Source organism: Rattus norvegicus, chromosome 5 (assembly GCF_021556685.1).
Source record: "Rattus norvegicus strain SHRSP/BbbUtx chromosome 5, alternate assembly SHRSP_T2T, whole genome shotgun sequence".
Taxonomy (NCBI): domain Eukaryota; kingdom Metazoa; phylum Chordata; class Mammalia; order Rodentia; family Muridae; genus Rattus; species Rattus norvegicus.
In genome coordinates this window covers 159,141,728-159,155,468 of record NC_141538.1, presented here as the reverse complement: position 1 = coordinate 159,155,468, position 13,741 = coordinate 159,141,728, and the positions used below count along the sequence as shown (strand labels likewise).

General features: G+C 53.7%; 1 protein-coding gene and 1 non-coding gene across 2 annotated transcripts in view; both read left to right on the top strand.

Annotated features, from left to right (window-relative positions):
* The first annotated feature begins 455 nt into the window (after positions 1-455).
* Padi1 (peptidyl arginine deiminase 1) overlaps positions 456-13,741 on the top strand; it is a 32,436-nt gene continuing 19,150 nt past the window's right edge. Inside the window, 2 exon segments of the mRNA NM_019332.1 lie at positions 456-677; positions 13,472-13,652. Of these exon segments, the coding sequence (NP_062205.1) occupies positions 586-677; positions 13,472-13,652 (273 nt within the window). The 5' untranslated portion in view covers positions 456-585.
* Trnaa-ggc1 (transfer RNA alanine (anticodon GGC) 1) lies at positions 4,056-4,127 on the top strand. Its single transcript has one exon. It is a non-coding gene; the product is annotated as a tRNA-Ala (tRNA).

The window sequence follows — 13,741 nt, the reverse complement described above, 5'->3', positions numbered from 1 at the left end:
CAGCTGTCACACACGTGGGATAACTGAGTCCAGGGGAACTCACGTACTCCTATGCCCCCCCCTTTGGCTCTGAGTGCCAGGCCTGGGATTCGAACCCCACAACACTCATCCTCGCTGAGCTGGCCCTGAGGACTGGATTGCCACACTCAGGAGACAGGATCTACAAATTTCTTAGTGTGAGCCCTCAGAAAGGCAGTCCCAGGGTGGGCTCAGGCACCAAGGGGCTGAGTGGGAGGGCCGGGCCCCTCTGAGCTTCCTGTTGGCAGCTGAACCTGGCTGTTTTCAGGTCCCCTTCCCACCCCACAGAGAGCTTCAGACACCTCCCTCCCAGCCTCCTAGATTGACAGCCATGACTTAGGTGACTGGGCGTGGAGCCAGGAGGTGGGGACCAGGCTCAGGCAGGCTCCCCAGGTTGCAAGGTGAAATTAAAAGGGAGGAGGAGAGAGCTCCAGCCCATCAGAACGCACGCTCCTACCCGGCAGCCGGGTGTCCCCAAGAAGAGCTGGGGATCCGGGGCACAGCTGAGGCTTGTGGCTGCTGGGTACCCAAGCTGACCCGATCAGGAGACTGGAAGCTGGGCCCAGGATGGCCTCCCAGCGAGCTGTGCAGCTGTCTCTGAGAAAGCCTGCTCATGCCGTGTGTGTGATAGGTGTGGAGACACTGGTGGATGTGTACAGGTAAGACCTGGGACGCTCTCCTGTACTTAGGAATCCGCAGGCGAAAGAAGATGCAGGAGGGTGGACAGGGTGATGCCTGGACACCAGAGAAGGTGGAGCTGGCTTCAGAGCTATCAAGGGAAGGAAATAGGGTCTGCCCAAGTACACTGGGAGCAGGACATTGGGTCCAGTCCCAGGATGAAAGTGGACTCAGGAGACGACCCTGAGTCCTGGGGCCAACCTCTGGGTTCCACATGACAGTCTTCAAATAGAGTAGCAGAAGGAAGTGGGGCTTGAGCCAGGGAAGAGGGTTGGGCCCCCCTTCCTCCCTTCATGTCTTGCCAGTTTTCCTCCTCTCTGCGGTTAGGGGTGTGCATGTGACATCTTGACCCTTGGAGGCCAGCCAGGGACAACCAGAGTGACAGGGATTAAGAGGGAGTAGTCAACGTACAATTCTCAATGACTTAATCTAAGAAGCCATCCTGGAACAAAGCCTGGGTCCTGGGCCGGCAAGAGATGATGGTGGTGGTGGTGGTGGTGATGATGATGATGATGATGACGGTGATGATGATGGCGATGATGGTGGTGGTGGTGATGAAGATGGTGATGATGATGATGATGGTGGTGATGATGGTGATGGTGGTGGTGATGATGATGGTGATGATGATGGTGGTGGTGATGATGGTGCTTGTGATCAAAGCAATAGTGACATCTGAACAGGATAACCATGACTTCAGTTTCCCCCATTGACCCAAATCTTCCCTGTCCTGCCTCTGCTTAGATAGGGATGCAGGAACCTGGGCAGCCTCAGCTCTTTACCTGGCCACTGGGGAAGTCGTTGATCTCTGGAGCCTGTGGAGCTCCAGTGGGGTGCCTTCCACAGGGAGCTGAGGGCTGGGGGTTCTCAGGCACCATCTGAACTCAGTTCATCCTGGGGGCTCAGTTCCTGTGCTTGCCCAGCCGTGGGGACAAGCTGTACCTGTTGCCTGTCTGACCGTCACTGATGCTTCATCTTACCGTCCCCCTTTCATGTAATGGTGTAGGGCCCCGGGGACGGGGATGAGGAGGGACAGACAGATGCTCTGGAGGCCAGACCTTGACTACCTACCACTCGAGACCAGAGGTCAGGCTGGTCTCGTCAGACCTATGCGGCTAATGGGATCCTATCCACTCTTGCCCATTTAGCATACGATTCTAGATTTAAGGAATAGAGTCTGAGCGGGGTGGGGGGCGGAGGGAGAGGAGGAGGGAGAAGGAAAGACAGAGACAGAGACCGAATTTTTGGTACTCCCTGGGGCTTTACACATGCTCTACCCCAGGACCAGCCCCCAGTAACTGTTCTTTAGCGATAGCATGGGGCGTCCGTATCCTTCAGCCTGCAGTTCACCTGAAGATCAATTAAGACCAGCCTTCCTCTACTGTGTCTGGCAGTCCTGCTTTGACACTGGTGTCAGGGAAGGAGAGCTCATGGGTCCCGGGGTCCCGCCTGCCTGATTCCAGGACCCTGCTCTCGCCTAGGGACAACGCTGTTTCTAGAAAGTTCTTTCAAACCTCAGCCCTGTGTTGCTCTACTAAGGCACTTGGCAGGGAGCCAGGTCTGCCTTCTGTCACCCGGTCCCCGTACCCATCTCATCCCATCCTGTTCCCCATCCCTCCTCTGCCCCTCATCCATATCATGTCCCCGCCCCTCCTGCCCTCCCTTACCGCCAGCACCGGAGTCCCTGGCTTCTCCTTGCCCTGGTCTCTGAATCCTGATTGGATGAACTGGGCCCCCTCTGCAGCACGCCACTGCCCTTCTGTGAGCCTGCCTCTGCCTCTCTGAGTGAACTCAACAGTGCCACCATCATGGGTTGGGTTGGGGGGAGATGATTGAGACCTGCGTGTGTCTGTCCGTGGTAGGTGACTGATAGGCTGTGCCAGCTGTGGGCACCCCCACATCTGTTCTTCCCATTGCTCCTCGGAGGGGGCGGGGACAAGGACAGCACAGGGCATATGGAGGGACACCAAACCCTTAGCGTCCTTCAGTGTGGCTGGCCCAGATGAAGGCAGAGGGAGCTGCCTTGACTGTGGTATCCCTTGACTGGCTCTGGGAGGGACTTAAGTGTCAGTCAGCTCTGTACCCTGAGTGTTGACCAGCATTACAGCTACCTAGAGTTAACAAGGGCCACAGGAATTTGCTCTGTGACACTGAGGAGGGCTCTCCTGCCTGGAGGTAGTGACACTCGGAAAGGTGCCTTGAATGGACTAGCCACTGGAACTTCCAAGAGCCTGAGGCTCCCCCAGGGGCTGGGTTAGAGCCAGGTCACACAAGATAATGTGATGAACTTGGGGCTCCTCCACCCCTTTGTTTGGTGACTGGCTCCAGCTGAGGCCAACCAAGGGGCTTAGAACTGGTCCTGCTTGCTGACAAGCCTGGGGAAGCCCCCCGCCAAGTATGAGGTGTGCCGGTCACCTGAGCTGCCCAGAGTTTGAACCTCCAGGTGATAGTGCATAAGGTGACATCAGAGGAAGTGATTAATCCCCCAGAGGCCACATGGCCTGGCTATTTGACCTGGCTATTTGGAAAAAAAAATGTCTGTATTCGGGGTTAATTGTGTGCCGTGGAGTAACTAGTCTCAACAGGTATGTGGGCCATCCCATACGGGCTGTCTCAGCACCCTGATGCCTCTCCCCCAGTGGGTTATCTCACCACCTCGACTCCCACCCCCAGTAGGCTGCTTTAGCACCCTGACCCCATCAAGCCAGCAGGCTATACATCAACCGTCTCAACCTCACTTTCGGCAAAGAGAATTGGATGTTTAGGGACTTGGGGCACAGGAGTATGGGGGGTCCGTGAACCTCTCAGATGAGCTACCGGAAGGGCCAGGCCTGAGCATCTCCTAGGCTTCCTGAATTCCCAACCAACAATGCCCTGCGATGTGTCTGTCTGTCCCCTGCGCCCCCCCCCCGCCGGGAAGATAAGTGTTGTCAGCCTCGCAGGAGCTCCGGGAGGCAGAGGGAGCTGGGCTGCCAGGGAAGGACGCTAGGATTGTCAGGATCCCAACCGGAGGGATGCTGGGCCCAGGCTGGACACCCGCTCTCCTCGCCCCAGCCTCTACATAAGGAAGACTGTCCATATTTGGAGGTGACGTTGGAACGCTTACATTTTTTTTGAGTTCCTGGATTACATGAGGCCAAGAGAAGAAGCCCTGCTCCAATTCAATGCTGGCCCGAGGGCTATCGGGGGTAGGACAGTGAGTGAACAGTGGGCATCCTGACAGCATAAAGGGCATCAAGCAGGATGTGGGACATACTGTCATTCCACCCCTTAAGAGACTGAGGCAGGAGGATTGCAAGTCCAAGGCCAGCCCGGGCAGCTGAGCAACACTCTGTCTGAAGATAAAAAGTAAAAAGGGAGCCGGGGGTGTAGCTCAGCGGTAGAGTGCTTGCCTGGCATGCAGGAGGCCCTGGGTTCAGTCCCCAGCACTGTCTAAATGGAAGGCCCGACATTGTTATCTGTCTGGGAGGGCTGAGTTCTCAATTCCACAGACACGGCTGCTGCCAACCGTGCTCAGCCAGCTGGGGAAAAGCCAAGAGGATTCCAAAGCTATTAGCAAGTCTGGGCTGGCACTGAGGAAACTGGGACTTGTGGACATGAGCCAACCTGGCTTTATCTGCATTTGGGCCTCCAAGTGCACCCTGGGCCCGAGAGCAGGACCCTGGGCATTCTGGGTTTGAGCTCAAAAAACTCAAACACTTGAAACACTACTAACAAGTGCTTCCCATGAGCCCTTGGGGCCCATACATCTGACCAGACTGCTCCTGGCTTAGGCCTCGGGCATAGAGTCAGTTAGTTTGGATGGAAGACAGGTCATTAACTCTGTAGGGGACTCAGCAGAGGGGCAGCAGGCATGCTGTGAGCCAGGTTAGTCACCAAGTCTCTGGACATGGGCACGTGTGGTCCCAACCCCTGGGCTTGGTAAAGAGAGAGGAGGACTAGACCCTCCCCTCCCCCACCCTAGCCAACACTCACCTGGCTGCACTGAGAGGAGCACCCGGAGGTGGCCAATTTAGTAGTTTCTTAGAACACGATACTGAGGGTCTTATTGGTCCTTGGAGGCTGGGCGACCTTCAGCCAATCACTTAGCTCCTCTGAGTTTGCTTTCTCTCAGCCTAAGTAGGTACGGGTGATGTCACCTATTGTGTGACTGTTGGCATTTCTAGTTTCCCCATTTTACTAATGAGAAGTTTCATCACCCACAGGCCCCAGATCTCCTTTGGCAAGGGGGAAATGACTCGGTGCACTGATTTTAAACCAGGGCCCTTTCTCTTGGGGTGCTTTGGTCCCGGGCTCCAGTCTTCCTCTGCTTCTAAAGACAGAGAGTGATAGCTGCCACCTGGTGCCCTGTATCCACTGTGGGGAGGTCTGCCGTCTCCGGCCATCCTCCTGGGCTTGCTAGGCAGCCTGCACTGAGCAATGGCAGGGCGTTGCAAGGTGCCCATGAACCATCGATCACTATCTCTTGAAAGGAGAGGTCACAGTCACGCCCCATATGGCATAGACCTTAGGGAAGTGAGGACATGTGGTACCTACCCGACCAGCCATGCATGGCCCTTCATGACCCCAGCCAGCTGCACACAGCTAAAGGGACAGAGGGAGAGAGCCAAGGCTGAGTGGCATCTGAGCAGTGCCTCTCCCGCCGACCTGGTTGGCTACCCTAGTCCACTTGGCTGGTACCTGCTTGTGAGGAGCTCACGAGAGCCAGCATGAGAGCTGGTTTTAAAATGTGGGTGTGTGCATGTGTGTATGTATTGGTGCCGTGCATGTGTGTGTGTGTGTGTGTGTGTGTGTGTGTGTGTGTGTGTGTGTGTGGAGGGCAGAGGATAATCTTGGGTGTATCTCCTCAAGAGCCATCCACCCTGGCTCTTTTTAGACAGGGACCTGGGACTTGCCAATTAGAGTAGATTCTCTGGTCAGTGATCTCCAGCCTTCTTCCTATCGACTTTTCCTGGGTATATGAGTTACCCAGGCTTTTACTTTATTGTTATTCTTTTTTTTTAAAGATTTATTTATTTATTTCATGTATGTGGGTACACTGTCGCTGACTTCAGAAGAGGGCATCAGATCCCATTACAGATGGTTGTGAGCCACCATGTGGTTGCTGGGATTTGAACTCAGGACCTCTGGAAGAGCAGTCAGTGCTCTTAACCGCTGAGCCATCTCTCCAGCCCCTTTATTGTTATTCTTATGAGTACTCTGTTTGGATATACATTTATATATGCACACAGATATACACATATATACATACATGCACATATATACATAAACACATATATACATGTACCCATATACACATACATGCATGCACATGCATACAAACACATATACACATACATGCATGCACATGCATACAAACACACATACACATACATGTATACACACATATACATATATACATATATACGCATATACACACATACATACACAACACACATATACATATATACATATATACACATATATACATGCATATACAAATATGTGTATACAAATATGCATGTATATATACACATATATACATATACACACATGTACACATACACACATACACACATACACATACACCTATACACATACACATATATACATATACACATGCATATACACATACACACATATATACATACATGCATACACACACCTATACACATATACATATATACATATTTACACCTATACAGATACACATATATGCATATATACACATATATACATATACACATGTACACATACACACATACATGCATGCACACATACACACATATGTACAATACACACATACATATACACATACATGTATGCATACATACACACATTCCCACATGTACATACATACACATATACACATATATGCATGTACACATGCACACATACATGCATACACACACACAAATGCAGTACCCAAGGAGGTCAGAAGAAGACATCAGATCCCCTGGGAATTGAACCTGGGTCCTCTGCAAGAGCCATCTCTCCAGCCCGTCCCTAGGTTTTTAATGTGAGTTTGGACATTAGATTCACTTGCAAGGATTTACCAATTTCCCAGTCCCTGCTTATTTATTTTAAGATGGTTCTTGCTACAGAAGCCAGGCTGGCCTTGAACTCCTAATCCTCCTGCATGCCGCCATCTTAGATACCAGTCACCTCTCGAGATGCTAGCTTGTGTGGTGGTGAGCCTCGTCTGGCTCCCTGGTCTGCTGAGAGTGAAGGGGGTCACACAGCATTCTCACCCATGGGTCCTCGTCTCATCCTATCTGGTGCTCATCCCTCTGAGGCCCTCAGAACCATCTGCTGCTTCCCACAATATGCCGGTCTACTCTCACAGCAAGCTTGCAAGGCGGAGAGAACTATAATCTCCGTTTTACAAAGAAACTAAGACAGAGAGAGATTGAGAGACTTTCTGAAGACAGAGAGCCTGCAACTGCTGGGGCTGGGATTTGAACCCACAGCTGCCTGATTCCAGATTCTGTGAGCGCTACCGCAGGGAAGCCTGATCTCTGGGAATTCTGCAGAGTCCATGTGAGTGGTGGGGTGGGGGCAGCCCTAGACATGCTCTGTGCTTTAATCTCATCACTGTGCTGTGTAGCCCCTTGTATGACTGTTCGGGACTTCTCTGCTCTGTAAACTCCTGTTCTGCAGGCAGATGCTAGGGATCGAGTCAGAGCGCAGAGCAGGAACCGTGGTGTCTCATCCAGGTGCCATTCTCCACTGGGTCCTGAGGTGCCCACGTCACACAGTACGGGGGTGTTCAGACTGAGTCGGGAGCAGCACTGTCTCTCAGGCTTAGCGACTCTGGGGGCCAGGTCAGCCTGGGAGACTGACAGCCCTGTCAGGGTCTGACCTGCCACCCGCCGTCAGCTCCAGTCACCTGGACCTGTGAGACCTTCTCTGTTTTAGTCCCCGAGGCTACCTGTATCTCCTGCTCCTTCCTGCAGCGCCACTGCCTCTCACGAGCCTTGCCTACCTAGCTCCTGCCCCAGTTGAGGGTGATGGCCAAGTGTGGGTGGGTAGCACAAAGGTCCCAATAGTCGTCCTCCTGAGAGTGGGTGTGGAAGCCTCTGCGTGGAAGCCTGCAGCCTAGCAGAAAGAAATACTTTGTAATTACAGGACAGGTGTAGAGCACTGCCTGATGTGGGAAGAGCTCAGGCTGAGTCCTTTGGGGTGGGGGCTGGCCATGATGAGCCCTGGATTCTTGGGACCCGGAGAGCATGCGTGCTCACTGTTCTTGGGACACTGTATTCTGTACTGACGGTGGGGATAGAGGAATGGCGGCTTTCCTGCTCAGTCCCTTAGGCTTGCTCACAGGGAAACCCTCTGAGGAGCTCATGTGGAAATTCTGCCATTTCCAAGTCTCCCTCATCCTCTCCTGTAAGCTACTCCCTCCCTTCAGCGGGACATGCTCCAGTCACGTGCTCCTTGTACTATCAGCCCCTGTGAGAGGTGGGAGATACCATGTTGCCCGCTGCTGTGTGATCTGAGGAAGGTTGCCTCACCTCTCTGAACGCCCGCCTGAGAGGGTTATTGTGAATGAAGCAGAGACAAGGGCAAGAGTATCACAAAGTTAGCTAAATGAGGTGCTTGAGCGCCCCTCGGCCCCCAGCAGCCAGACATGTCCCCAGCAGGCACCTTGGCTGAGTCAGCAGCCGACTGAGGAGGGCGGGGCTCAGAGTTTATCTTGCCGCCCCACCCTCATGACCCCTTGGTGTCCTCTAGGTTCTGGCGGCCTTCGCCTCGGCTTTAGCTGGCCCTCCTCCAAGCTACAGGATGAGTCAGGCTGGTGAAGGTGCCTCTAGCGTACAGGCAGACCTGGAGGGACCCCTGTGTTACAGGCTGCGAATAAGAGGGGGGCAATGGTGCCAGACCAGGGCAGGAGGCACAGGCTGAGAAGATTGACAACAGCAACTACCAATCAGAGCACATTTTACAGCAGTCCCCACCCGCACCCCCATCTCCGCACCCTCACCAACCTGGGAGGTGGCTACACGGAGGAGGAAAACCAAGGCTGACTCTGTCAGGGACCAGAGGTCACACTCTAGGGAGGGGAGAGTTTATTCGCCACAGCCTGGCAAGAGGAACTGTTTTCTAGTTACCGGGAAGACCGCGAGGATCTGCCTGTAGAGCTGGTCAAGGTCACACTCTATCACTGAAGGAAGTCAGGGCAGTAGCTCAAAGCAGGCGCTTGGAGGCAGAGGCCATGGAGGAATGCTGCTTATTGGCGTGCTCCCCGTGGCTTCCTCAGCTTGCTTTCTTATAACACCCAGGACCACCATCCCAGAGAGGGCACCACCCACAACGGTCAAGGCCCTCCCGCATCAATCATGAATCAAGAAAATGCCCCACACACTTGGCTGTGGGACAACCAAAAAACCCTGACCAGTTCGCCTCTTTTAGTCCCTCCGCATTGTTTTTGCCATGGGGTTTCACGATGTAGCCCCAGCTGGCCTGGAGCTGGCTTAAACTCAGAGATCTGCCTGCCTCTGCCTCTCTAGTGCTTAGACTAGGGGACTGTACCGCCATGCCTGTCCTGTCACCACACTTTAGGGAGAGGTTTCCTTTGACTGGGAGCTTGGGGACATGTGCCAGGACTTCACACCGCCAGGATCTTCCTAGCAAGATACCCCACAGAGAGGCAGCCTGGGTAATGGTGTGTGCAGGAAGCAATCCCACTGTGGACCTCCTGGACTTACTCCAGTTCCCACGCATGTCTGTCCCTTAATTTATGGCCCACCACAGACCTGGAGTGCCAGTCCAATGCCCGAGGCTCTGGGAGGGGTAGGGCCAGGATGCCAAGGGAATGAGATTCCAAGGACACACAGCACCCTCCTGGCAAACCCTCCTTTCTCAGGCACCACGAGAAATAGCTATGACAACACTACCGGATCCCCTGGGACCTGGCTGAACACCTGCCGCTGACACGGACAGGTTGAAGATGGCCAGAGCCTCAAAGACACCAGGATTGAGCTGGATAGACCCCCGCATGTCCCAGAGAAGGGCCCTGAAAGGCCTGTTCTGCCTGTAGCTGCCTCTCAAGGGAAGCCACTGACAGTCCCTGGCTGTTAAGGTGGACAGACAGGGATATGGCACCTTTATGGATGGATGAGCTTGAAATCAAGATGGTCTTTCCATCTTCTGGTGCTGTGATAAAGCACCAAGACCAAAAGCAGCTTATACAAGAAAGTGCTTAATTTAGGGCTCCTGGTTTCAGAGCATTAGAGTCCAGGACCATGACGTCAGAGAGCATGGCGGCATCCAGACAGGCACGGTGCTGGTGCAGCATCTGAGAGTTTACAGTTTGATCCTCAAGCAGAAGACAGAGAGGGAGTGGGAGATAACTGGGAAGGGCCTGGATTTTTAGAAGCCTCCAAGCCGGGGCCCCAGTGACACACCTCCCCGAGGCCACACCTCCCCGAGGCCACACCTCCCCGAGGCCACACCTCCCCGAGGCTCCGCCTCCTACTCCTTCTACTAGCTGGGGATCCAGCATTGGAATACATACATGAGCCTCTGAGGGCATTCTCATTTAAACCGCCACAGTTTCCAGTACTGACTGTGTGAAGTTGCTCAAGTCCTGAAGGAAGGGCAGACGCAGGGGCGCGCGCGCTCACACACACACACACACACACACACACACACACACACACACACACTTCTGCTTACCGTACATCTCAACCCGCATTCAAGTCACGCATCAGCTTCAATAACAGTGGCTTTATTGGTGGTATAATGATCAATCTGGGACAGATACTATTGCCTTACCAAATCGTGGTATGAGCTGCAGCCACAGCCAGCTACAGCGAGGAGAAATGGGCTCTAGAGACTTTACAAGGTACTTGCCAATAAGGAGTAACATACGGTGTGACGGTTGTAGGAATCTCTTCATGTTAATAAGCTTTACAATAAGTGTGTATGCATACAAGTGCCCCCAGAAGGCTGTTAAACCTGGGGTTGGGGTTGGGGCAGCAAAGGATACATGGGTGAGGCTGGGCAGAGGGAAAGCAAGAGAGCATGGAGGGTTGCAGCCAGCTGGGGACATGTTTCAAGCAAAAGGAGTAAGGATGTTGGCTCTGGGAATGGAGCAACTCTCGTGGCCTGTATAGGAAGGAAGGCTGCAGGTGAAGGTGTGTTCCAGGGAGGGGCCATGGGGATAGGGAGCAGGATCTTTCTTGTAGAGGATCCCAACAGGCAGGAGAGTGAAGGGGACAGTAGTTATCAAAACGGGTGATGTTTGCCGTGTACATGAGATGTGAGGGTGAGGGTAAGGTAGGGTGCAGATGATAGCCCTGGTCCTGGTCAGAGACAGGCTTGGTTGGGGCTAGATGTGACACCAGTGACAGGTGATATAAAGTTGACCTGCTCTTGGGGAGAAGGGGAAGGTGGCAATAGTTTCCAGAGACAGATAGACAGACAGATGGACAGACAGCGTGTTAAAGGTCATACTCAAGATCAGCAGCCACAGACTCAGACAATCCGTCTTCATCTCTAGCCACACAGCTCAGGGACCGGGTTGGGAGTTGGCCTTGGCAACTGCTGGAGTTGCCAGGCAGCAGCTGGCAGAGGTTAAACTCAGCCCAAAATGCCCTGGGACCAAAGCTTCGAAGGCTGAGAGGGTCAGGTGCAGGAGGCCCAGGGGACTGAGGCCTGGCGTGGGAGTGCCGGGATTCAGGAAAGGTCCCTGTCAGTGCTGACAGGGCTGTTCGCAGCAGGTGGAGCCTACCTAAGTGAAGCCACAGTGTGTGCGACCCCAGAGAGATGCCTGGGGCCAGGTGCAAGCAGCCACATTGGAACATGGGTGGTCGTAAGGCGATGAAAGGGTGCTTGAGACATCGAAAACAAATAAAACCTGGGGACAGCAGACTGCACAGCCTGGGAGCTGGTCCCCAGGGGGCTGGACCAGGGACAAGGTCAGAGTGACAGCCAGCAGGGAGGGAGGGAACATGGTACATGCTGATATCTGAACAATTCACTTCAAGGGCTGGAGGCTCCGGAGTTCAAGGTCATCCTTGGTTATTTGATGGGTTCAAGTCTGGGACAGCGAGGCTCAAGGGACACCTGGGGCCTTGAGCCATGTGGTCAGCACAGCAGTAGCCATGGGGACTAAGGCTTCAGAAGGTCCACAGCCACTGAGGGACAAGTCTAAATCGGCACTCTAAATCAAAGGCTGAGGACACCTGGAAGAATTGGGTGGGGGGGTGCGGTTTCCATGGTTACGGGTATGAGGGTGGTCAGGGGAGGCCTGTCGTTCTCTGCCCCTCCTCTCATCAGTAGAGCGGGACTGAATAGTGACCATTATCACTATGGTCAAGGAAGGCAGGTACTTGGTAGGGACAGGGTGACCATGTAAGGGGCTGTGGGAGGGTTTTCTCCAAGGCTTGCTTGAATGGATTCTCAGGGGCCCAGGAAAAAGCAGAGACAGGAGTAAAAGAAAAGACCTCTCATTTTGTATGTGGAGTCAGGAGTACTTCTTTAAGCGGACCTGTCTTCATGGGCCTCACTGCTTCGAGACACCGTGGTGGAACCCTGAACACTGATGGGTGAGGAGGTAGGCAAGCACTTCGGCCCGCACTTCTGATATCTTCTCATTGATGAGGGCTTTGTGGAGCCTGACCCCGGGCTAGTGCCTGACACAGGTGGGCAGCCTGTATTCGTCAAGTCAATAGACAAATACATCTCCCCAGGACCCTGCTGGTGTGGCTCTGTGTACCCCAAATCCTGAGTCACTCCATCTGAAGCTACAACTGCCAAGCAGGTGGTCCCGAGGGCCCAGCAGATTGACTCCTTGTCTCTCCAGAGCCAAGAGCTCTGGGGCTCCTCGGCCAGACAGAGAGAAGCTGCTTCGTGAGACCCACTCCAGTGCAGATGGGCCCAAGGGAGCCCTGGGGGTTGGCAAAAGGCAGGGCTGTATTCCTTCCTTTCTAAGCATTTCCTGAGTGCCCTGCGCACACTCTGAGGCTCCAGCAGCAGGCTAGGCATGGCAGTCCTCGGGAACGGAGCTAGCAGGACAGCTAGACGGTGACATGCACGGTTGACGAGCTGGGAAGGGAAGAAGATGACTCGGCCTTAGCTAGAGGGATAGGGGTGGGTATTCGTTTCTTCTCTCATTGCTCTCCCCTGTTCGGTCCAGAATTGCCCGCCCAGGAAATGGTCCAGCCCATCATTAAGACAGGTCCTCCCACATCAATGAATGTATCATGTTAAAAGGTGTATTTGTGGGGCTGGGGATTTAGCTCAGTGGTTAGAGTGCTTACCTAGGAAGCGCAAGGCCCTGGGTTCGGTCCCCAGCTCCGAAAAAAAGAACCAAAAAAAAAAAAAAAAGGTGTATTTGTGTGTGTGTGTGCACATACATGAATAGTGGTCAGAAGGAGTTGGTCCATTCACTCTGCCATTTGGGCCTAGGGGATTGAACTCAGATCCCTCTAAAGCCCAGGCTCCCAGATCATTCTAGATGCTCTTAAGTTGACAGTTGTCCCTAACCACCTGAGGAGGGTTGTTGAAAGGGGGCGTTTAAACAGAGCCCTGAAGCCTGGTGCTGAGCCTTGGGGATGTAAGTTGGGGGTTGGGGGAAGGCATCGGGTATATGAAGTTTCCTGGGATAAGATAGCCTGGTGTCTTCATGAACCAGCAGGAAGGACCATGTGGGTAGAACAGAGAGAGACTTGGAGGCAGAGGTCCCCGGCCCCACCGGTCAGGGGTACCTTTTAAACAGCTACCGTCTCAGGACCCAGCCTCTTCCTACATGGTCACTCTCTGAACCTCTCCGTCTCTTCCTCCCTCTCTGCAGTGATGTGCCCAAAGGCGCCAAGACCTTTGAGGTGTCCGGGAGCTCTGAGGTGAAGATCTACATGGTCTACGATCCCTCAAGAGTGGCAGAGCCCGCAGGCCGGGCCCACTGGCCCCTGGATGCCAATGTGGATGTGGTGGTGGTGGCGGACACAGTCAGTAAGAACTTACACGACCTCAAGGTAAACAGCATCCAGAGGCGGGGGTGGGGGTGGGGCAGCTAGCTTGTATCCCATGCCCAGCCATCTCCTGACACATCTCCACAGAGAGA